This window comes from Amphiura filiformis, chromosome 12 (genome assembly GCF_039555335.1).
Source record: "Amphiura filiformis chromosome 12, Afil_fr2py, whole genome shotgun sequence".
Taxonomy (NCBI): domain Eukaryota; kingdom Metazoa; phylum Echinodermata; class Ophiuroidea; order Amphilepidida; family Amphiuridae; genus Amphiura; species Amphiura filiformis.
This window is the reverse complement of record NC_092639.1, coordinates 11,253,643-11,280,771: the sequence shown is the minus strand read 5'-3', so window position 1 is coordinate 11,280,771 and position 27,129 is coordinate 11,253,643. Positions and strand designations below refer to the sequence as shown.

The following is a 27,129-nucleotide window of genomic DNA, read 5'->3' as shown; positions in this document are numbered from 1 at the left end:
ATGAACAGAATTTCGGATGTAATGTTGACATAAAATGATTTATGACTTTCGTGGAGGGGGGAGGGGCTATGCGGTATTTTTATGTATTACTTGTACAATGAAAAATAGGATCCTTTCACAATAAAATGGCCATGTGAAACATGCTTTGTAACACTGACTAGAGGGTTGTTGTTGCCAATTTGCTATTATAAACCACAGTGGCGATAGCGTCATCGTCATACGGGAAAATCCCATAGGAAAATTGCTCCAAAACGTCTTGTACCCCCCCCCCTAACCCATCATGTCCATTGAGCTCCCCCCCCCCCCCCAATAATGGTAGGTGACTCCCCAATCGGATGAATCCCGCTACGTTACGTTCCCCGGTCATTTTTGATGGTCGGTCCTACCCCCGGGTAAGGTGCTTGGGTAAAATATGTATCACTAAAATGAGCGTATTACAGGATGGATCTAGGACAGCTGAAGTCGTTTTTGGCGTAAACGCAATGATTTTTTATGCTGGGTGAAAACCCTTAGAAGGCTGTTACCCACCTTCGTGTAAGTGGTGTTAAAGCGCGAATCAATTAATTGTTTAAACTTGGCATTACATGGGGAAAGTTTGCAAACGGTCCAAGAAAGGAAGTACAAAAGTTCACATTTCCGTCAACTCTTATTCATACGGTATTCAACATGCAGCCTTTTAGCCACTTTTAGTGTCCTACCATATGCGAAACCAATTTTACCAACAAAAATAGATAATCACTCCTCGAGAAATTCCGGAATATATTGTACATTGCATCAACAACTGCAGACGCAACGTTGTATATGTAGATTAATGAGTGCAGACACAATTCTCAATCAAGTGTAATTTCTATCTATTAGTCAGTTTCAGTAACGACGTCGTATTGAAAGATGCAGAGTGTCGACGATAGAAAGTGCTTAATTCTGTCTTTTTGTGTTTTTATCCTTCCATTTGTTGAAGGTATGTGACAAAATATCAGGTTTTTAACAATATACAAGGCTTACTTAAATTATAGTTCCACAATGAGAAAAGATTTCCTCAGTAATTGCCGGTATCAGCCTGAGTGGATAACGATATAACTAATAAAGAGCAACACAGTATTGAGGATCGATGATCTTAATGTACCAGTCCGCGAAAATTGGACCTCTAGACTAGTCCGGTGTTCTTACCTACCAATTAAGCTACAATGGTAGTACTCCATACCATGGGGTGATATTCTTATTCTGTGGCTATCTCGAAGGAAAGTAGACTATAATTTGCGTTATCTTGTGTAGTAAGTAAATTCATAATAAATCCATTTTTTTTTCTAATTCGTTTTACTCCAGCAACCATTAGTTGTCCTCAAGACTGGTCATCAAATGGGGGATACTGTTACTATTTATCACGGCAAAGAGTGACGTTTTCTGATGCAAAGAGAGTATGTGAAACAAAAGGGTCCGTACTAGCAAGCATACATAGCGCACAGGAGAAGGGACACATTCTAGGTACTGTAAAACCTGATCCAAATGGGATATTTCTGACGGTGGTTTATTCTTTGCTTCCTTTATAGCGGGACATTTATATGTGTTTCAATGTTTTTTGTTTATGCTTAAAAACATAAAATAGTCACTGTCACGTACTGTGCTTTGATCCTGTGGAATATCTACTATAATTCGGAAGTGATCATAACAAATGCCCTAACTATTTTAAGTATCGCAAATTGAATATGTCTATGCCATCAACTAATGAACCTTTTTGATACAGCTAATGTCTACACGGTAATTGTTTTAGTGGGGATCTACGGGATCAATTGAAATACCTGTAATTTATATATTCGAGGACAAAATATATTTACCAAATAGATAATGCAATGCAATTCGTCTGTTGGTTTTCTATGGAATAGTTTGGTACCGAAACGAACATCATGTGGTGTTTAGACTTCCCCGTGGTTCACTCTGTTTGTTAGCTTTTTGCTCGGGCTTTCGCGAAACTGGTAGATTCTAAAATCAGAATTGTTCAGTATTGAAATGAGTCGTTATTATAATGCCAATAAGATATGTTGCATTCAATAATATACGGTCCACAACTTATAAGTTCCCCCCTAATACTTTTTAAAATAAGTCAAAATGTGTAAAATAAATACCCCATACCTTTTTACACATTTGCATTTTGTCAAATATTTTTCGGTTTATTTAAAAAAGTATTTAGGGGAACTTATAAGTTGTGGACCCTATATACGCCTACGCATACTTTACTTTTACTGTCACTAATTATATACACTTTGTATAACCATTTACTAGTATTTTGATATAATACACATGAGTGTAATTTCGAGTTCAACTGAATGCGTTCATCATGATTAATTTCATATTTTTATTTATTAAAATCAATCGGCTATGGCATAGTCTATGTGGTGTTTGGTATACGATTAATACAGGGGTGCAATAAAATAGATTTACATCCATAATGTACCATTTCTCATTAATAATATACATTAAAGGTTTGCGGACGGGTACAGAACAAGTGTGGATAGGATTACATGACAAAGTAAGCGAAGGAACCTTTCTGTGGATCGACGACACATCGGTACGTACACAAAAAAACCCATTTCATAGTCAGCTACCTACGACTATATTTATAAATACGTATTTATAAATACGTACGTGACCCATGGCCACGACATACCAAGCATAAATATCATCAAATTTAAGTATTATTTGAATTGCAAAATTATTACACATCATCAGAATCCGTGATCGGGTGAAAAATCCGTGAAAATCTGTGACTCAACACAGATTTTTCACGGGTTTTCAACTGGTCACGGATTTTTCACAGCAAAATGTTTCCAAGTGACATGGGGGATTTCGAATTTGTAATGTAAACAACGCATTTGTCGAGGGAAATGTTTACAATAATATGGCACAAAGATAAACAAAATAGACAATATTGCTGCACAGTCTGCTGCTGTTTACCTCCTTTACATTCAAATGCACAGGAAGAAAACACGCTGTGTCGAAGGTCACTTCCTGACTTCCTATCTACAAGCTGTTTTGGCAGCGCAGAGGTGACCACATGCGTATTTATAAATACGTATTTATAAATATAGTCGAAGCATACTGATAGTTTCTATGTAAGATACACAACTTTTACAATCGTCCTGAATCTAAAAGAACTAAGTGAATAGTTATTAAACATAGATATGAAGATTTATGGAACAGAACGAATACTATTAACCACTAGTATAACAAACTCGAAATTTTGGTAGAATCCCGAACACAAAGGATGTTAGAATTGTCTCCCTGGAGAGGATTATGCATGGCTTAGAAAGTGGGGCTCCTCATCTATGTTCATGAATATCTACTGCAAACGTTTTGTTATTATCCATCCATTATCATCTTTACAGGTTGACTATACAGACTGGCCTGGAGGCCAGCCCAATAATGCTGGCGGAAACGAAGATTGTGCTGAATTAAGGACATTGGATGGTAGATGGAATGATCTTCCTTGTACGACAACCATTGGATATGTTTGCAAGAAGGGTAATTAAACGAGAAACAGTGCTCAAGAATAATTGTTTGATCTATTTTTCTTTTAGAGAACGTTGTTTTGTGTTAAATAAAGCTTAAAGCCCGATTCTTTCATTGCATGTTTTCTACCTTAATTATTATTGGGTTTATCACCAAATAACCTGATACAAGATTAGTAGTTACATTGCCCCATTGTTTTGGCTATTAAACAGTTCGGGCAAATTACCTAATCAGGTATTGTACCTAATCAGGTACAGAAATACCTAATCCAGTTTGCTCAGACTATATGTATAAATATGTATTTATAAATACGCACGTTACCACCTCCACGCTGCCAAAACACCTTATAGATAAGAAATATGGAAGTGGCTTTCGACAAACAAACACAACAACAACACCAGACTGTATGGCAAAATTGTCTATTTTGTTTAACATTGTGATTATAACGTTTCCGTCAATAAATATTTTTTCAGTCGGCAAATACTTTCAAAATGTTGTTTTTGATAACATATTAATATCAATTATTTCTTAAATTTGATGATATTTATCTAAAGAGTTACTGTCCATGTCAATGGCATGAGGATTTGGTCACGCTTGCTGGTCTTGCGTATTTATAAATACGTGTTTAAAAATATAGTTGAATAAAGCTGTAACTTTACGGTACAATTTTGTAATGTTTCATATGTGTATTTCCGTTCACATCACCCAACTCAATACACATCAACACACCCTTCACTCTACTAATTGCAGATCCGGTTCCTCCAGTAATATCTGGATGCCCAAGTGATATGGCTACTTCCACTGAACTGGGCACATCAGGAATTCCAGTGACTTGGACAGAACCTACTGCAACTGATAATTCTAATGTGCTACACACTACACGATCGCATACACCATTAGAAGTTTTTCCTATCGGAGACACTATTGTGGCCTATATATTTACAGATTCGGCTGGCAACACTGTAGCTTGTTCGTTCAAGGTTACAGTAATAGTAGGTTAGTGTATCTTTTCGAGTGTTATCCTACATCAAGTACAAGACTATGAATAAAATAATAACATCATACAACTATTCATTAATATCTAAAACTGATACTTCAGAAAGCAATTATAATTGTTCCCTGGGCAAAACATTCCACTGAGACTCCACCTGCAACTTCGAAAATACAATCTACCAATATTCGGCACGGTAAGTTGGGGAAACAATCTACCAATATTCGGCACCGTAATTTATGGCAACAATCTAACAATATTTGCTAATGGGGGGTCAACAATCTACCGATATTCGACACCGTAATTTGAGGTAACAATCTTCCAATATTCAGCACCGTAATTTAGGGGCAACAATCTACCAATATTCGGCACCGTATAATTTGTGGTAACAATTTATCAGTATTCGGAACCGTAATTTTGGGTAACTATTTCCAATATTCGGCGCCGTAATTTGGGTAACACCTTAGCAATATTTGGTTACGTAATTTGGGGGCAATAATCTAACAAAATTTTGTTCATTTGGTTATGTCAGTTTTAGTCTTATAAATGTCCCCTTTTCATGGCTAGATCCGGTTTTTTCATAAAAGTAGTCCATGCCAATGTTTTAATCACCATTCATACAGTTACCCCATTTTTGTTGATCTCCCCTTGAGCGGTTTCCATATTGATATGAGGCTCTATATCAAATGGTAGTTCGGGAAAACATGATGGATCCTGGTATTCACTGAAGATAAATAAAATTGACGTAGCCTTTTGGCTGAGACTCTGTCTAGCACAATACTTTCACATGTGTTATGATACTTTCAATAGGGTAATGTAAATGAGCCAGCGTGCTAGTGACTGATTTTGATATATTTAATTTGTTGGTTGCTTTGGTGATTGTCAGAACAACTTTTTCTTTGTGTTAAATAATAGTCCAATAATAGTTCAACAGTACTTTCATGCACGATGTTAATAAGCTTTTGGAGGTCATGTAAATTCCCAGCAATGAGTGCGATGACTTCACTGAATTGGATGTTGTAATTAATAGTGTAGCCGTGTAAAATGCATACAACATAAGCAGTCCAAGCAAGATAAAAAATAGTTGCGTTGAGATCACATGCCTTAATCGCACTTCCATTTGTGTTGTTAAGGCAGTGTGCCATCTCTCACTTCCCTTGTTGATTTTGTTGGAAAAACCAAATAAACCAAGTGCTTTGCATAGCCTCTCTTGCCACATGGAACTAAAGGCTTAGATTTTGTGCGCAGTAATAAAACAATAATTTGTTTCAAATATTTTGTTTTTCTGATGAGTTACAGTTAATATTTCTATTGGTGTGGTTGTAGTGTTAATGACGATGACACATGACGATAACAGATGATGATACATATGATGATGATGATGATGATGATGATGATGATGATGATGATCATCATCATCATCATCATCATCAACATCATCATCACCATCATCAACATCATCATCATCATCATCATCATCATCATCATCACCATCATCAACATCATCATCATCATCATCATCATCACCATCATCATCATCATCATCACCATCATCATCAACATCATCATCAACATCATCATAATCATTGCCACTAGATTACTGTTAGATTATGCTCAAATGAATAGACTATTAAAAGTCTATTATGAAAAATACCTTGTTATATTAATTATATCTTCTTTTTAATGTTATAATTAATGCTCGCTATAATATGCACTTTCCAAAAGGCAATATTTTCTCATCTAATATTTTGCTGCTACCTGACCCAATCTATCTATTTTTGATACATAGTTGACACAACTCAACCAACGATTAGTGGATGTCCATCCGATATCAAAATGACAACGGAACTGGGCACAAACGGAACAATTGTAAACTGGATAGAACCAAGTGCCACCGACCTGTCTGGAAGACTTCAAAAAACAAACACTCATGTCCCTCCGACATTTTTCATACTGGGCAAAACAAATGTCGTCTATTCGTTCGTTGATTCATCAAACAACACAGCTTTCTGTACCTTTGTTGTCAATGTGATAACTGGTAAAAGCACCTTTCTTCATTTTATTTATATACATTTATGTTTGATTTTTTCAGTTTTATGTGCAATATTTCCTTTAAAAGGACTCATTTGATGTTGATCCGTTTAGGGATAAATGAAATAAAACCGAAATTGTCAAAAGTAATAATAATGCACAGACTTTGAGAGCACTTTTTAAATGAAGAAACAAATAGCTGAGGAAAAAGAATAAATGCAAGAGGGAGGAAACATTAGGTGAATAGGTGCGTTTTCCGGTTCTTTTTGGAGGTTATGACATTGGCAGAGTCACGAATGTGGGATGGCAAGCCATTCATTCCATCAAAAAAAGGGTAATGGTGGAAAAAGCTCTGTCACCAGCCAACTTGTGGAATCTCGGAATGGAAAGGCAAGTGGCTGCAGTCGAGCGCAATAAGTACCCAGAATGACGGATGTGAAGGATAGAGGACAGGTATTCAGGTGTAGATAATATGCCATAGTAATCACCATTTATATTTTTAACAACTAAACTTTTTCAGTTGATACCGTACCACCTTCTGTACATAATTGTCCTGGAAATATAGATGAGATTAATGGCCGTCATATCAGATGGACAGAACCAACCGTCTTTGATATTTCTGGCAATATCACTGAATTTCAGACGCATTCACCTGGTATACTTCTGATCGACACCACACAAGTTGGTTATACTTTTACGGACTCATCTAGTAATATTGCTCACTGCAATTTCACCATCACCGTAGTTTGTATGTATTGATAACAAAATTAATCAAATTTTAAGTATGATGTAATAACAAAGTAAGCTTTAAAAGCGATAGTACATTGTGTTTGATCTTTTTTCATGCTATCAATGACAGTAGCGTTACAAAACAACAAGTAAAAGATAAATGGTACATGTACTTCGCATCTTTACACAGCCGTGACGTTAGTGACGTTAGTCACGGCTGTGTCTTTTTTCTTACAGGTTCTTCTTTCTTTCTTCTTCTTCTTCTTACACAGCCGTGACTAACGGCTGTGTCTTTGTTCTTACAGGTTCTTCTTTCTTTACACAGCCGTGACGTTAGTCAAAGGTCATTAAGGTGTCACTTCCGGTATAAAACGAAATAACTTCAAAAAAACTTTATCAGCCAAGAAAAATATAGCACAGAGACGGTACATTCACACATGAATTGATGTTACTCAGTGTATACGTGGTGTTTTTTTATTTAGGGTAAAAGATCATTAAGGGGTCACTTCCGGTCTGAGACAAAAACCTTCAAAATGTCCCTTCTGCCACAAATAACATGGCAAAGTGATGCCACGTGAACACATACATTGACATTAGCCAATGTCTATGGGGTTTCATATATTTTGGGGTCAAAGGTCATTAAGGGGTCATAACACGGCTGTGTTCGTGGTCTTAGACCACAGCTTAGTCTAGTTGTTTTTGCGGTGGGCTTGGCTAGGTGTTACTATCAACAATGTTCTAAGGGCAAGAGTCCCAGATAAATTATACCATATACAGTATTCGATTAATTTCGAGGCAAGCTCTCGGCAAACGTGAAAACCTTGCCTAGGAAAGTACATGGCTTCAAAGACAAAGCTTTTGACTGATATCCTCTTCTATAACTATATGTAATAATTATTCGTTGCGAATACAAAATATTCAAAACAAAAATATACAAAACCTCGTAAATAATGTTATTTTCATTTCTTTCAGACGATTTAACACCTCCTGTGATCACATGCCCGTCGGATATACATTTAACTACAGAAACAGGTGCACCATCTATGCCTGTGTATTGGACAGAGCCGTATGCATTTGATGACAATGGTCGTGTGATGCTGGTATATTCTTCTCATGCTTCTGGTGATAAGTTCCCGATTGGCTCTACCACTGTCATTTACGTATTTGCGGGTGATTCATACAATACTGCACAATGTAATTTTTCTGCAACAATTACACAAGGTAACAGTTGTGAAATGTTATAAAATAGAAATGTTCAAGAAGGATAGCATTAAATTTACCTAACGGAAAAGTTTTAAAAAACATGTTGCATTGGCTGCTCTTAATTACTCACAATGGGTCGTTTTGTAATTGAGTTAATCTCGTATCGTTATAAATGAAAATTTCGCGATGATTTGAAAAACCAAAAATGTTTCGAGGAAATCAATAAATTACGCTGAATACAGTATTTCATACTGCAAATGTTGACACTTTGTTTGTTGCTCTGTGATCTCGTTGAGAAGATTACAAGCATTGCAATGTTCAAGGCTTAGATTTCAAAAGTTGCAATCTGTTTTAACTCTACAAAAGTGACTTCCACACTTTTCTGGGCTAGTCAAGTAGACTTACCAACCAAACATTCGGAAGTTACAATATGAAATCAGAAACACAAACGAATTAAAACTTTAAAAACCACTCAAATGGATCAGTACTAATCAGCCTCTGCGATATTCTCAATATTCCATATTATGTAGTTGATACCACTCCACCAAAAATTTATTCCTGTCCACCAAACATGGTTACGTATGTGGAACTTGGCACACTCAATGCATCTGTTTCCTGGAGTAGACCAGCAGCAGCCGATATTTCGGGAAACACTTCACTGGTGGCACAGACTCACTACCCTGGGGAACTGTTTGCGACAGGCAAGACAGTCGTAAACTACACGTTTGCAGATGCCGATGACAATTTAGCATACTGTGTATTTTCCGTGATCGTAAATGAAGGTATTAATGAGAATTTTGAATTATTTTAGATTACCCTACCGCTGTAGATTTGCATCGTGGTTATTGAAAGAACGATGCACATACATTCAATTCGGTCGATTTACAATACGATTCGCCTCCAGCGGTTGCTGCGGAGAGGCCAAAACACGCAGTGCATCAAGAGAAAATCTTGAATTACGAACACAATTCAGGAACATAATGTCAAATATAATGATGTTACAGGCAAATTGACACTATAACGGCAACTTACAATAAGTATTAGATCAATTTTGTATCCATTGACTACACGGAATCCTTCAATTAAAGCAATCGTTTATCTGGTGTAATGTTACCAAGAATGCATCAGGAATAGTTATTAAAAATATTATTTGAGTATATAAGCGCTTGACATAATTATATATTTGTTTCTAGACACATGAATAATTACGGACAAAATAATTTGAGCTTGTTGAGCCTATAGTGAAACTTTAAATGATTTAAAGTTTTGATTTAATTTCTATTTCAATTTAAAGTTGATACTAAACCACCGACAATACAGAACTGTCCCCAAGATATTTGGTCTTCAAGTACTGATGACTTAAATGGCTCTGCAATAAAATGGATTGAACCATCAGCATTCGATGTATCAGGCAACGTCACGCTAATGGGGAGAACCCACTTCCCCGGAGATTCGTTTTACTTTGGATCTACAAATGTCATATACTTCTTCACTGATTCGTCAAACAACATCGCGATATGCAGCTTCAATGTCCACATTGAAACAAGTAGGTAACACTGATTGTACTCTTGTATACGAATGATAGAGGATGGTCCTATTTCATCACACATATTTTCCGTTTTTCCATTCATCTTCGTTATAAGACTCAAAGACAACACACTTAAAATACATTGAGGCTTAAAGGATCTAATCCAAAATATTATCAGTCCTAATATTTTCACACGGTGAATGAGAAGAATATGGGCTTTTACCTGAGACCAAAGTTTCCATTTTGAAAAAGTGGAGATAATGTTGGTGTTAGAATGTTAATCTCACGTCAACGTATTATTTCTTCTCTTCTGTCTTGTCCCATTTCTTCTTTTACGCCTGAATAAAAAAGCCGTCAATTTACTTTACCAGCTGTCGATAATGATTATTCTACATCTTGTGTCATGATAAATCTCGTCAAAACACACCGAACTTCTTCAAAATGGTATATCATTTTACTTCAAACGATATCCAGAAGCGGGGTTATGGTTTGTTCAACTTTGCTCCTTCAACAAAATGGTACCTTATTTCGGTTCTACACGTGTCTCTTTTTCCACGATGCTGGTAATAAATATCAAACATAATTAGCGGTCATTTCAAATCATCTCTAAGTCATCGAGGTTCAGGAATGTCCTCTAATTGTTAATTGTTAGTTATACATACCTAGACAAAATACAATGCTTTGTAACCCACCACTTAAACAGGATTTAGCCAAAGCAAACAAAGACTAGGGTTATTGAAGAATTCTATAGACATAGGTAGAAGCTTATTATCGTCTTCAACAATAGGATTATTGATTAGTTTCAGTTAAGAAGGTGTTTGACTGGCACTAGCAAAATGAGATACATGTAGCACCAACTTGAGGTACGTATGAATACGACCTTCATACATATTTTACACTGTAACTCGGAATGCAATTTGCCGACTTTACGGCTGGTTTGTGGTGGAAGGTCACATAATATGCTCAGGGGAAAATGTTGTAAAACGGTTATGTGATAATTTTGTACCTGTCTGTTGCAGCACAAATGCGAAGTACCTGGGTAGAAGATTCGCACGGATTTCCTCCTATTGTTATTAACTGCCCCTTTGATATCGTTGAGACTGCCGAGTTGGGAACCTCTGAAATGTCAATACATTGGGTACAACCAACAGCCATAAACCATTTGGGCTCGGTTACATTGAAAAATGCTACACACAGACCAGGAGATGTGTTTTACGTAGGATCTACTACTCAAGTATCATATTTGTTTGGAGAAGATTCTGATAACGTTACTAAATGCATTTTCTCCATAACCATAAGGGAAGGTAAACATAAGATTAATGCTTACTTGTATACTTGACTTAACTGCTCATGATGTTGTGTTCCTTTGTCATCTGCCGAGCAATCCTGCTTAATCTAGAGTAATTCTAGGTCTAATCGTCATATGAGGTCAGATCTGCTTTTTGCTGAAGTCGTTCAGGTAAGGATGGAGGGGAAGCTGATGATGAGTTATTCTGAGGGAATGCCTATAACCATTTCAAACATCAAACTACAACTGACATGGACCTTCAGATATTGAGACTCTGCCTAATATATAGAATTGTGCCTTCCTTGACAAATGAAATAAATGATACACTAATAACCCAGCAAACACAAAAACGTTTTAAAAACGTTTTAAATAAGTTATATTTTGGCTTTTGGTTTAGGTAAATAACATATGTTTTAATAACATTTAAATGTCGGGTTATATAAAGGTCATGAAAACGTTTTAAAACGTTTTGTACGAAAACACACTACAGCAATATTTTAAAAATGTTTTCAAACTGTTATTGTAAACTATTTTTGCAAACATATTTGGCTAAATATTTTGTCAACACTTAAATAACATGATGTTAAAATATTTGCATCCAGCAAACAGAGAAATGTTCTTAAAATGTTTTTTTCAAAACGTTTTAATAACATTTAAATGTCGGGTTATATAAAGGTCATGAAAACGTTTTAAAAACGTTATTGCAAATATTTTGGGCAATCATTTTCACAAAATATTTTTCAACCCCAAAATAACATTCTGTTTAGAATGTTTTGTATCAAGTTTTCAAAAATGTTTTTGGAATGTTATTAAAACGTTTTTATAACCTTTATATAACCCGACATTTAAACGTTTTCTGTAAAACATTTTCTGTTTGTTGAGCAGTAGATTATCAAAAATGTTTTTTAATGTTATGAAAACGTTTTATAACCTTAGTATACCCTTTATATAACCCGACATTTAAACGTTTTCTGACAACTTTTTATAACCTTTTGCGAATGATGTCGAAAACGTTTTGTGTTTGCTGAGAAGGCTATATAATGTATTGAAAGGAGAAAAATAGCCTAAACATGAAAAGTCATTGTGAAGTGACGATGATGATGATGCTGTTGCTGCTGCTGCTGATGATGATGGCGACCACGATGATGATGATGATGATGAAACCCGTGTTTTTTCTTTTGTAAGTGGATACAATACCGCCATCTATAGACTACTGCCCAGATGACATAATACAAACCATTAACATTGGCGTTACATCAACGACTGTTTCATGGAAGGAGCCTACAGCATCAGATGTTTGTGGGAACGTTACATTGTCACCGAAATCTTATATACCGGAATATTTTTCGCCTTTAAGAGATACCTTTGTGGGGTATATCTTCGAAGACTCGTCAGGAAATAAAGCTTTTTGTCAGTTCTTTGTTTCCTTTGAAATAGGTAGGTGAAGAGTAAGTAGTGAGCTCCGAATTACAAGGCTATGATATTTCGGTGCTTTGGTATTGATGAAATTTGCATTTTCCCAGCTTTAAAAAACTCGACTAGAATTGTAAAGTATAAGATCTCACTTCATCACTTCTGTGTTCTATTGTTTTTGTTGTTTTTTTGTGAGAATTTAAAATACGGTCATATATCACAAACACCAAAATGTCAGTAAAAACCTTGTAATCTTGAGTGCATTGCATTGTGGCAATACTATAATCATCATTTCTTCATTAAAATAGAACAACCGTGGAAAGAATTTTAGTTTTTATCAAATGACGAACTTGTGCAACTCTCTTGTGCGGAATGAAATCAAGCAGTTAACATGTCTACTGTTATTTTTTCATCCAGTGGATACTATACAACCGATAGTGACCAACTGCCCTGCAGACATCTACACTTCAGTGGAACTTGGCACCGCATATGTAGCAGTTTCGTGGAACTATCCGTTAGTCATGGATAACTCCGGGTTTGTTACATCCAGGTCTTCTCATGAGTCTGGACACAGGTTTCCTATTGGCTCTACAAATGTAACGTACTTCTTCGAAGATGATTCTCATAATGGCGTCGATTGCAATTTTACAGTTAATGTAGAAAGTGGTAAAAGCAGACTTTTTGGATTATCATGTACATATTAAACTTAAATCTACATAACTGTCAGAGTTGTTGAACAATAGATCATCATCATCAACACCATTATCATGTCACATCATCATCATCATCATCATTATTATTAAAGTTATTATTATTATATTTATTATTTCTAAAGTTGATACAACGCCACCGCAAATAACATTATGCCCTAAGGACATATCAGAGGACATCGAGCTTGGTGACACAGAGACAAGAATCCGTTGGTCCGATCCTGTAGTATACGATATCTCAGGCAACGTAACATTGGTAACACAGAATCACCTACCTGGTGACAACTTTACCGTGGGCAAAACGGAAGTCACCTACGTGTATGAAGATGGGTCCAAAAATCAGGCAGCATGTGTATTTCATGTTACATTAAATACAGGTGTGTATAACCCTAGAACTACGTATCCTTCATTAAAAAAAAACACCGCACGCGTTTACGCCCAAACGACCTGAGCTAATCGTAGATTCATCCTTTGCACTCATAAAGTGATAATTTTTTTTACCCCAGCACCTTACCCAGGTGTAGGACCGGCCATCAAAGATGACCATAGGGGGGTGTTGAGGCCCCAATGATTTTCATTTACTCTTGTGAAATTATTAAGGTTAAAGTAGTCATTTCCTTTTATATTTAGGATCAAATTTGCCTATACTTCTGTACATTACCAGAATTTCAAACATTTGCATGGGCGCCCTCACATTATGACGTCATAGTGACATTATGTGGGAAATGTTTGCACTTATTTTGATACCACTGGATAGAGGAGACCTATAGCTATACATTAGTACCAAATATAACGGTATATGACTTTTATAGTTGAAAATTGAGGTCGCAACAACCCCCTCTTTGTATTCCGTGTTACAAAATATGGCTCAGTAGTTCTAGGGATAAATCAGGCAATCACTTCATTTAAATAACAAAAACATTTTTTTTACAATTTGGGATTGTTGCGAATTTGTGATGTTATTATTGTTAAAAAAACTGTCTGATAGTTTCAGACCGGAATATAACTGGCATCTTGTATTTTGTGAGACATTTTTCAAGGTAATTCCTACTCTCAACATTGTCAATAATATTTTTAAAGGCCGATATCTCAATTTCAAATTTAATGATACCATAACTTACGAACTCAATATCTTAGAAATGTCCGATTTCATTGAGGAAAACGGCGCTGGGGAGCAAAATATCTCTATATTTAAGATATGTAAAAACCTTAAACTTGATAACCTGCCCAAAAAGTGTCTCCTTTTGACATGACACGTCACATTTGTATAAAGTGCAAGTATCAGTTTCCAATCCACAGTAGTACATTGCCATATGTAGCGCAGACATTGAAGATACAGGCTCCTAGGACATGTAGGAGCCGATGTCCTGCCGATCTTATAGAGCTGATTTCAATAAATTAATTAAATTTTTTTTTTTAGTTTGAGTTTATTTTTATAACTGCATGTACGACATCTTATTCTTAACTTGATAACATCGGCATAACTCGTATTTCGTAGTTTAATGTTGTTTTAAAGTTACAAGAGCGGCACTGCAACTTAATAACGATGTGCACACAATTTAATTAATTTAATCATTTTTTTCTGCAGTTGACACAAAACCACCTCAAATATTGGGATGTCCGTCCGATGTCTTTGCATCTGTAGAGTTAGGGTCGTTTGTTGCCACTATTATATCTTGGAAAGAACCAAAAGCGAACGATGAATCCGGTAACGTAACATTACTCATTCAGACGCATGTTCCCGGAACTCAGTTTGGAATTGGGACAACGACTGTCACGTATTTGTTCGCAGATACTTCCAAAAACATGGCTACATGTAAATTCGACGTCGATGTTGAATCTGGTAACTGTGTTAATATATTGTTTAACTGTCTAATAATGTGCAGATTGATTTGAAATTAAAGCTCACGTTTTGCTGGTGAGGCGAATATCACTAGCCCCTAGACTTTCTGTATGTCTATAAGACTTACATTCATTTACACGTACTTTCCGATTATTATACAGTATATGTGACGTGATATATTGAAAAGAGACACTTTTGGGCAGGATAGATCGTAAATGGGGAAATAGCAAAAAATCTGCCCGGGTGTGATTTTTTCACAATTTGGGTTTGTTGCAAATTTGTGATGTTATTAATGTTTAAAATATTGTCTGATAGTTTCAGACCGGAATATAACTGGCATATTGACATTTTTCAAGGTCATTCCTACTCTCAACATTGTCAATAATGTTTTTGAAGGCAGATATCTCAATTCCCAATTTTATAATACCATTACCATGACTTACAAACTCAATATCTTCGCTTGGGAATGTCCGATTTCATTGGGAAAACGGTGTTGTGGAGCAAAATATCTCTATATTTAAGATATGTAAAACACTCAAAATTGATAGCCTTCCCAAAAGTGTTTCTTTTTGATATATCACGTCACATATATTTATTTCGATGTATTATAAGGCATGTTTTATTATAACTTTGTACTCTATGTATATTGAGATGGAAAAAAATCTGACTCTCAATCTGAGCCACAGCGTAGAATAATACTGCAATTTAGAGTAACGGGAAGTTTTCAAATATATATTTTTTTCGATTTCCAGTTGATACAATTCCACCAACTATCTTCAACTGTCCAACTGGTATATCGAAAACATCGGAGATTGGTACATCGCGTGTTGTAGTGCTGTGGAGTGTTCCATTTGCGACAGACTATTCTGGCACTATTACAACATATTCATCACATAATCCTGGCGATGTGTTTCCTGTTGGTTCGACAAATGTCTCCTATCAATTTGAAGATGTTTCATTGAACAAAGCTGAGTGTAGTTTCACTGTTCTGATTGTTGAAGGTACGGATACATTTTCTCATATCGTGAGGAGTTTAACTTTAAGGTAAAACTGTACCATGTATAACATGTATAACATGTACCAAGTGTATTATGGTGGAAATAATACCAAAAATCAGTTTTAAAGAACTTCCTTGGACACCGTAAGTAAATTAATTTTACATACCTTTGCGTTCGATCTAGTTGATACAACATCACCAGATATAATCGCTTGCCCAGATGATTTTAGTGGTGCCATTGAATTAAGCAACAGCGAGGAACAAGTCTTTTGGACAGAACCTGCGGCATTCGACAATTCAGGCAATGTATCACTGATTTGGCAAAACTATTTCCCCGGGGACTACTTTAGCTACGGTAGAACTCAAGTAACATACATTTTCGCGGATGGGTCCAAAAATAAAGCATCGTGTGTGTTTTATGTGAAATTATCTGTTGGTAAGCATCAATGCGTACCTCATTCTTCTACCTATTATACTATCTACTTAAATCTACAAAATCTATTAACAACCAATATCTAAATGGGAATTGAGTCTAAGAAAGTAAGGAACATGATGAATAACACAAAGTTTAAGATATTATTACCAAGAGAATTATTGTCTTGAACCCTTTTATTTTAAGTGGACACAACTCCACCTTTGGTATGGAACTGCCCTTCGGATATACACAGGACAATTGAAATCGGTGCAAGTGATATCAACGTTTGGTGGAATGAACCATCAGCCTTCGACGAGTCAGGACGCGATTCCTATTCCAATGCCACCCATAAATCTGGACAACTGTTTGCTGTAGGCGTGACCACGGTGTCGTACATATTTGTGGACAGATCAAATAATACTGCTGTGTGCGATTTCCATGTGATTGTTGATCAAGGTAATATAATGTGTTCCCTCGAAAAGCTTTCTTTATTGTGTTTCTGTATCTATTATTTGAAAAGTCCAAAGATAAATGTAACAAAAGCAACAGGAACGATAATTAATGACTTGACTTTAGATGCACAGGACATCGTGTCTCCCTTGTCCTCTGCCGTGTCAGCTTTCACCAATTATTTCAATTCTGTCCGCTGCTTGCGTGAGGTCATTCTCAGATTCAAGTAAATCTGGTTTCTTCATCTGATGGTGGGCAGCCTGGTTGTCAAGTTTTGCTAAAATTATTTAGGTAAGCGTGTTAGGGCATCCGCTGTTGATCCATCTTGAAGACATGCCTAGCCCAGCATGTACCTTGTGGACATGGTTGATATAATAGCAAAAGGCACTTTTAAATACAGAAATTTCGTTTATATTGTGCATTTCCTTAGACACAAATTATTAAATTATACATACCTTTGTGTTTGTGATCTAGCTGATACAATATCTCCAGATATAGTCGCTTGCCCAGATGATTTTAGCGGTACCATTGAATTAGGCAACAGCGAGGAACAAGTCTTTTGGACAGAACCTGCGGCATCCGACAATTCAGGCAATGCATCACTGATTTGGCAAAACTACTTCCCAGGGGACTACTTTAGCTACGGTAAAACTCAAGTCACATACATTTTCGCTGATGGGTCCGAAAATACAGCATCGTGTGTGTTTTACGTGACATTATCCGCTGGTAAGCGCCAATTTATATACTTTTACCTACCTTATTCTCCTACCTATTATAAACTATACCTAAACTACATGTAATTGTCCCATAGTAAACCGGTACGAGACTCGGGGAGCTGATCCTGGTTGTGAAGGATTATTATAGTATCTCTAGGATGTGCGCTTCTTAGCTGAAAGTTCCTGAGCGTTCCTTCAAATGGTTTATTGTATGATTGGGGCCTCAGTGGTAAGCGTCAATCTGTAAAGTGTGAAGAGTTTTTTGGGATTGGCATAAAGTGCATTATAAATCATAACGGTTTCGGTTTCTTTATTACTTACCCACACATGCGCCTACATATAAATCATGCGTATGTACAATATCTGATAAAGTATGATGTCATGCAAAACGAAGTAGCAACCGATATTTTTAATTGATATGAGAAACTGACGGAAATGATGAATAACCCAAAAGCAACGTACATGTATAAGTTATTCTTACTATAAAGCTTATTATCTTGAAATCTTTTTCAAGTGGACACAACCCCACCTTTGGTATGGAACTGCCCTTCGGATATACAGAGGACAATTGAAATCGGTACAAGTGATATCAACGTTTGGTGGAATGAACCGTCAGCCTTTGACGAATCAGGACGCGTTTCCGATTCAAATGCCACCCATAAATCTGGCCAGCTGTTTACAGTAGGTATGACTACGGTGTCGTACATATTTGTGGACAGCTCAAATAATATTGCTGTGTGCGATTTCCATGTGATTGTTGATCAAGGTAATATATTCCTTCGAAAACCAGTATTACTTCTTGTATCTATTAATTTAAAACAAATATATATATATATTGAATAAAGGTAAAGGGTATAGGTAGCAACGACAACAGAAACGACGATAAACGACCTGCTTTAGATGCATAGGACTGACGTCGTGTTCCCTTGTCTTCTGCCGAGTAAGCTTCCTCTACTCAGTACTGTCCACTGTTTACGCGACTCCCAGATCCCACTGAATTTGATCTCCCCAATTCAAGTTATTTACCTTCTTATTAAATTTTTGTTCAGCATAATATCTCTAGAAGTCGTCAGACATTAGTTTGCATTATACCGGCTATATTTCCCAACTACTGCATGCTTTTTCTCAATCCAAGTGAGGTTTTGAATAAAATAATCAGCATTCCATTTTATCGCGTTTTGTATGCTCTCTGCTTTGGGTGGCACACACCATGTCCATAACGGATGACACGTGTTGATACTTCAGTAATAAAAATCTCAAGATCATATGAACTTAATTATAATTATCTTAACCATGTCCATTACTGCTTGATAATACGCTATTTTTTTTACTTCTTTTCATTGGTACAGAGGACAAAACCAAACCAATTATAACTGACTGTCCCTCGGATATCCACAAAACAGTGGAGATTGGAACAACACACATAGCAGCGTCTTGGAATGAGCCACTTGCAATTGAAAATTCTGGAAAGGCAATTTCCTCCCACAAATCCGACGAATTGTTTGATATTGGCACAACTCTGGTTACGTATGAGTTTACCGACAATTCAAACAACAGTGCAACCTGTCAGTTCTTTGTTAAAGTCACGCAAGGTATGATGACATTTCTTGGTAACTTTCTTGGAAATCAAATTGAACCCAATTTTAATCAAAACGTATGTCAGGACAACCAGATTGAAATAAAGGGGGAATTGAAATAACGTTCTCGTTGTAAGTGAAATGCCGACCACTTGCAGTATTATATATTTGTATATTAAAGGGGAAAGAAGAACCACGTATCGCACACTAGCACATTGAAACTTGAAATTACAATGGAACCATAACATCCGGATATACCCGTCTGTGCGAGGACATGAACCCCAGACTATCGGATTGTGCGTCCAATCACTGAACTATACAGACTATCCCTGATAAACAGGACTCAATTCATGTTACATTGTTGTAAATATAACATGTGCATGTCTTTTCAAACAACAAATAATCAAGCTATTACTGTTTATCGTAATTTCTAGCATATTTTGACATGTCCGTTTTGGAATGACAAGGTTTTTAAGTTTCAAAAGGAAGATACTTTTGGTGATACATATACTCTACAATACTCTTTCAGTGGATACAACGCCTCCTTTAATCACATACTGTCCTGATGATATCATTACAAGACCTGAAGCTGGTTCTTTAGGATCATCCGTGACTTGGGATGAACCAGAAGCGGACGACCTGTCTAAGAACACAATGCTCCTTATTCAGACTCATCTTCCCGGTACATTCTTCGCTATAGGTACAACAGTTGTGACATACATTTTTCGTGACAACGCAAGCAATGTGGCAAAATGTTCATTTTCTGTCACCATTGTAGCGAGTAAGATATGTAAGTAGATTTATTGTGTAGTATATTGGTTACTAGATTTACTAAACTAAGGGTAAAACATTTGTTTATTAGGTTACTACATTTCAACTATGTGTACGAACAGTCAGACTTTGTATCAAAAAAGTTATAAAACCATTCAATGCAAGTATGTTTCCAATTAATTGGTAGCCATCTTTTTGGCGGCTATCGATAAGAATGATCCGAATATTTTAGTTTAATTTTTTCTTTACCCTAAATTGTATTGTTTCTTGTCCTTCCTCATATTGTTTTACTGGTGTACATCTACTGTCCACTGGTGCGCAAGCAGTGAAGGATGTGCGTTTTGTTCTGTCTCTTTTCAGCCAACACACAAAAACCCACGGTTTTAAAATGTCCTAGTAGTATACAACAATATGCAGACGTTGGAAAGCAAACTGCAGTTGTTACTTGGTCAGAACCTTTGGCTATTGATTTTCCAGACATCATAAAGGTATCCAGTACACACAAGCCTAACGAGACATTTGCGATTGGGTCGACTCCAGTGGTGTACACATTTGAAGATGACGGGAATATGATATTTTGTAATTTTACAGTCATTGTCATGCACAATGGTAATTGGAGACAGAGATAGTGACAGCGAGAGATTAGAGTTAGATAGAGTGACCATGAAAGAGAAGGGGGAGGGGGAGACAAGGAGAGGAAAGGGGGGGGGGGTAGAGTGGGTGAGACAGAAGAGAAAGGAGATACAAGGCATTCTTAAAATAGGATCTTTCAAAAGCCTTCGACAAGGTTTCCCACAGACGCTTGCTCATGAAATCGGAACATTACGGCATTTATGGCTCCACACTTCTTTGGATACAAGATTTCCTCAGCCATCGCACACAGCATGTTATTGTGGATGGAAGAGTGAGCAGTGAAGCACATGTTACATCAGATGTTCCTCAAGGAAGTGTCCTTGGTCCGCTCCTCTTCTCGCTGACGATTGTGTGCTGTACCGGCGAATTCAATCAAGCCAAGACAACAACCTGCTGCAGGAAGACCTTGATTCTTATAAAGATAGCAATATACATAGAAATGGAATGATATAGATTTAAATGACATGCTATATAATTTGTTACAAAATAGTTTGTTAGAATGTAGTACTTAATAGTATTTAATAGTATTTTGGAGAAAAAAGAAGAATTACTTACATAACAAATAGTGTTCATGTCATATTAATGTTTCATATTCATACAGATGCAATTTACAATAATCAACGTGCCGAAACCTGGGAATATAAACACGATAATGATTTTGGAATCTCTTTAGCAGCTTTGCTTCTTTCACTCTTGATTATCTTTTCTGGTCTGTGTCTGATTCTACTGCTTGTTTATATTCGGTAAGTTGCGGTAAAAAGTTTTGTGTATGTGGGTGTAATTTGTCGGTGCCGCGAATGTTTTATATTGTTTATTGTTATACCTTTAAGGCATACATTAAATGATAATTATTGCCAAGTTTTACATTTTTGGTCTATTCATAAGAATGAAAGAATTTTGTGGGGTTTTACTTATTGTGTCTATAAGCTTCAGATTTTTTTAAACACGAAAGTATGCAAGTAATCCATATCTCTTCATAACATAATATGTGTGCGAAACTATTTATGCTTTATTTTTCAGAACAAAGAATAATGCTGATACAGATATAACAAATATAGGACTTTCTGAATCATCGCTCCAAAAGTCTGTGACAAGCACTTTGTAAGACTTGAATCGGGATAATCTCCCGGGATATTCCAGTTGATTTAATAAATGTTTGAACTGTTTGACCGTCGTGACATTAGTTTTAAAGGTGGAAACTGGAAAGTGATCCCACCCGGGAATCGTGCCCAGGACCTGAGGCTTGAGCTACCGGTAAATTCACTACGAGAGCATCGTGATATAGGCAGACAGTAAATACGATATATAAGAGGCAACTTAACTCTACCACCCTACCCTACTCGCACGTTTTTCCACTATATCTAAGTCCTAAACAAGCGATGGGTGTACATATGCAAATCCTTATTAAAGAGTTAAATAACAATGGAGACTTAACAACGTGAGTTTCAAAAGTTTCGATGTCGTAACATTTTTGGAACAAAACTGGAAAAGATATCCGCCCGGGAATCGAACCTAAGTCCTCAGATTTTTGAGACCCATGCCTCGACCAATTGGTCAACAATCCAACTTATTTGCTACACAAGGATGTCAATATGCAATAGTATTTTTGATTAAAGACGTCTCGTTATTATTTTTAAATAAAGTAAACAAATCCAGTCAATAGAAACAGTAAACAAAAGCAAAAGAGACAAGCATCAAACAAAATAAAAAGACAGCACAATAAAAACTAACATGCATCATCAGGTTTGTGAATACATTGTTCGCACTATCATGGCAATGTTGAAAAAGAAATTAAACTGAAATTGTTGAAACTTAACACCGATAGCTTGAGACCGGACACTGTAAACATAATATTGCTCGATAGATTTTTACGACGGGTATGCATGATACAGCTTGAGGGCTCCAACGGGTTTGCCGTTGGACGAGTATAGCCCTCCCCCATAGCAATAGTTGTAACCAAAGAGCTTTCAATAGAAATAGAGTCGCAATAGATTATATAATGCTTTGTTCGTTTGATGCCGATTAGAAGTTGCGACAGGCTATTCATAAAAGTGGTACCATTGTTTCGAACAAAGGGGTTCCGCCATTAAATTGGTCACTGATCCGGCATCATATTAACGCTCTACACAACAGGCGAGTATCAATAAGTGACCACAATACAGTCATGTGTAAGGGCAGTCATGTGAAAAGTGGTACCATTGTCCTCACGTATCCCAATGTGTGCTTGTGTTGGTCTGAAACCTATAAAGGAGGCTTTAGCTGTCGATGCAATCATCTTTACCACCCACCTGATTTTAGGTGGTTCATTTAAATAAATTGAATGCTCTTGGTGATCGATTACGCATTAGAATGTATGAAGGCTGCCATGTCCAGTCCACATATCTATATTACACTATAGGCCTAATCGCTATACGTATACATGTAAGTATAAGTATAGGCGTATAAAGGTTGTTTTTAAGAAATTTCCATTTAATTGTATTTTAAGAAGGAGATTGGCGTACCCAAAGAGGGGAGGGGGGTTGGGGAGGGGCAGATTCACCCCTGTGAGAAGTCTTGGGAGGGGGGGAGGGAGGAAGAGGGGAGGATGGGATATGGAGAATGAGAGAGGGCTGGAGGAAGGGAGAAATAAAAAGATATAATAAAGACAAGTAGATAAATAGAAATATAAGAAAAATGATGGGAATGAGAGAGGGAGGGTGAGAGGGGACAAGGAGAGCGAGGGAGTGATAAAGTTTAGGCCTAGGAAGGAATAAGTACAGAGAAGGGAAAAGTAAGGAATGATGAATACATTTAATAATAATTATTAGGCCTATATAATAACTAAACACATAATAGCACTGGGCAGCCATTCGATGATGTCAATGCCTTTATTCGTTACGTAATTAAAACGCCCAGTCAGATGTATTTCACACCTGCCAAACACAAGTCACCCAATTTCGAAAACTGGACGTTGAATGTACACTCTCATGAATATTGATTGGCGACATTTTCCAATATGTCAGCGCTCTAATCGGAAACAATAGAACAATAGACCCTGCAGTGCGTTGGTTGTAACTGTCAAAACTTGTTAGCAGTTATTCTACATTGACGTAATCCCGTAAAAATCATGTTGAGGACGCCAGATCAACGACAATAGAGAGTTTGCAAAGTGAACCTTGAAAATTTACTTCAACTTCAACGGTAACTTCACATCGATTGGATTTCTTGATCAGTTTTACTTCAACACGAATGTCGGATTGGTTACTGTACCAATATCATCTTGTCGCTTAAACTCGGGACATATGTATCAATGGGTGATCAAAAGAAGGACATGTGTAAGCGACTACTGAAAAAATTTGTCCCTTTTGTTTGGTCGAGTGGGTTGTTGGTCACACTTCAAGACCAAAGACTCTACCTTAGGCGCTTCGTTTGAATAAACATAAATGGACCCACCAGGCGATGACCTTCTCAACAGGGATTGTGTCGGGAGCCAGCGCTTATCTCCTTATCATATTATTTATAAACTCGCTATATATTTCAATTAAATATTTTTATGCTAGTTGGTCTATGTTATTTAATTAAGGCTCAATTATTAACGTTAACGTTAAGTTACCGATTCTTTCTTTCTTTCCTCTCCTTCTCAATATCTTTCTCCCCTCCCCTCCTGTTTCCCCTCCCCCGTCTCCATATTCTAAATATTAAAGATATTTCCAATAATTGGTATTTAATCTAGATAATACAGAACTTGTAATTTTGTACTGCATGAGGAAATATAGAAACTATCGTTCTTAAATTGAGCGTATTTTCCTTCATACTGCTCACTGTAAATTTTCGCGTTCACCTTGATTTCTAGAGGCTTTCATGGCAGAGTGGTTTGTAATAGACAATCCTGAATAATTCTCTAGACGTTGATGCTTGTGCTTTTGAACCGCTTTTCGCAAACACTCGAAATAAATTCAAGAAGGAAACAGGAGTACGTCTAGCCATCGACAGCATATCTCTGATCAGTGATGCTAAGTGATGCTAACGCCACGATTAAGGCCCAAAATTCGAAAAAGCAAATTTCAAAAAACGGACTACATACATACCTTAAAAATTGACACGAATATGAAGAAAACGTATGAAAATATTTTGAAAATTATGTTTTACTTACCAGATTTGGAAGAAAAAAATATGAAAGCCTTCAATGATGACGCTTTACCGTCAATTTCAAGTAGTAACGTATTTTCGTTGCAGACCCCATATGTCGTCTGACAATGCGCGGTAGCGATATTAACTAAACTATCGGCGCATCGGCGTGACGTCAAATGACGACATCTGGGGTCTAACCGCAAGCAATTATGGGATTTACCGAAAAATTCAATTATCAACCTGATTATGGTGTTATTACCAAACATGGTATTTACTACTATGATATACATACTACATTAAATATTTTAAAGCGCTGCTACCTCTAGATTGTATAGCGCTAAATAGAAGAGCAAGACCAAAGTCCAATAAATATTATGATATGATGATCAGAGTAATAATTATTAAACAGATAGAATAAAAAATAGTTTTAAAGGTTTCTTTAATTTAAAAACCATGGTCACACTCCGCAATATAGTCAGGCAAATCATTCTATTATGAGGATCAACACAAAAGAAAGTCATATGCGTTCAACTGAGAGGTTACTAGAGATGCGGTGGAAATATTTGAATACAGTTAGTAACATCTTGAATGTAAACACTGCACAAAACGAAAATCTTCATTCCTTTGATCTGTCGTTAATCGAACGTGATGTTATGACCATTTGATTGATATGGACGTGTGCATAAGCTACCAGCAAACACAAAAACGTTTTAAAAACGTTTTAAATAAGTTATATTTTGGCTTTTGGTTTAGGTAAAACGTTTTAATAACATTAAAATGTCGGGTTATATAAAGGTCATGATAACATTTTAAAATAACGTTTTGTATGAAAACACATTAACACAATATTTTGAAATGTTTTCAAAAAATGTTATTGTAAACTATATAGTTTTGCAAACATTTTTGCCAAATATTGTGTCTATACTTAAAAAACATTATGTTGAAATATTTGAACCCAGCAAACACAGAAATGTTCTTAAAATGTTTTTTCGAAACCTGTTAATAACATTTAAATGTCGGGTTATATAAAGGTCATGAAAACATTTTTAAAACGTTATTGAAAATATTTTTGGCAAACATTTTTCGCAAAATATTTTTTCAACCCCAAAATAACATTATGTTTAGAAAGTTTTGTATCAAGTTTTCAAGAATGTATTTGGAATGTTATTAAAACGTTTTTATACCATTTTATATAACCCGGCATTTAAACGTTGCCTGTAAAACCTTTTTTGTTTGCTGAGCAGTAGATTATCAAAAAATGTTTTTTAAGGTTATGAAAACGTTTTATACTCTTAATATACCCTTTATATAACCCGAAATTTAAACGTTTTCTGACAACCTTTTATAATGAATGAGAAATGGTCATCCTGTAGCCTATACACTGACAGCCAAACTGGAGTCAGGGTGACTCTAAAAGCAGAGTCCAGGCACTCTAGACTCTATGTCTAAAATGACCCCATATTGGGAGTCATCTGACTCCCTTGAAGAGTCATAAATTTCTTGACTCCGCTGAAGAGTCACCGTTGATGACTATACACAGGAGTCATTTGACTCCCAATATGGAGTCATTTTAGACATAGAGTCACGTAGCGACTGGACTCTTCTTTTAGGGTAACACAGACTCCATTTATAGAGTCACCCTGACTTACAGGGTTACTCCGACAGTCCGGATATATCACAAACTAATGATACACATAGATGTACATCAAGATAAAAATTCAAAGTATAGACCTAAAGGAATAGGAGACTACTCTGAGTTTCACGCCATAGGCCATATAGGCGATCGTCAGACGACACGATGGAGAAAATTTGGCTGGACCACCGTCCCCTTGGAATGGGAGAGTATACATTCAATGGTGTCAACAGCCAAACTATTCCAGAGTTTAACTCCCTTGAAGAGTCATAAATTTCTTGACTCCGTCAACGACTCCGAATGTAGAGTCAATTAACCAGTCAATTGACTAGATGTAGTGACAGTCAGGTCCGACTCCTTTTAAGAGTCCGTGCCAAAATAAGCACCACGTCGTGCACGATTCCGCAGGTAGAGTCAACTGGCTCTCTTGTGACATTCAGGTGACTCCTTTTGAGAGTCAGTGCTAGTTTACTCCACTTTGAGAGTCTGTTAACTCCATTCTGTCTATCAGTGTACTACATCCTATATATTTCCCTCATTATTCAAGCTCTGCCCTCTTTACGGGCATATATTAAATTAACCTTGAT

General features: G+C 36.4%; 1 protein-coding gene across 1 annotated transcript; it reads left to right on the top strand.

Moving 5' to 3' along the window:
* Window positions 1-767: 767 nt before the first annotated feature.
* Window positions 768-23,135, top strand: LOC140166621 (hyalin-like). The gene is made up of 25 exons (XM_072190121.1): window positions 768-958; window positions 1,324-1,482; window positions 2,478-2,563; window positions 3,381-3,516; window positions 4,255-4,500; window positions 6,285-6,533; window positions 7,047-7,274; window positions 8,228-8,476; window positions 8,989-9,240; window positions 9,753-10,004; window positions 11,006-11,290; window positions 12,460-12,711; window positions 13,105-13,353; window positions 13,523-13,774; window positions 14,986-15,240; window positions 15,993-16,241; window positions 16,422-16,673; window positions 16,857-17,108; window positions 17,577-17,828; window positions 18,333-18,584; window positions 19,168-19,410; window positions 19,925-20,185; window positions 20,527-20,775; window positions 21,401-21,542; window positions 21,820-23,135. The coding sequence occupies exons 1-25, from the start codon at window positions 889-891 to the stop codon at window positions 21,902-21,904; spliced, it is 5,457 nt and encodes a 1,818-aa protein (XP_072046222.1). The 5' UTR covers window positions 768-888; the 3' UTR covers window positions 21,905-23,135.
* Window positions 23,136-27,129: the final 3,994 nt, after the last annotated feature.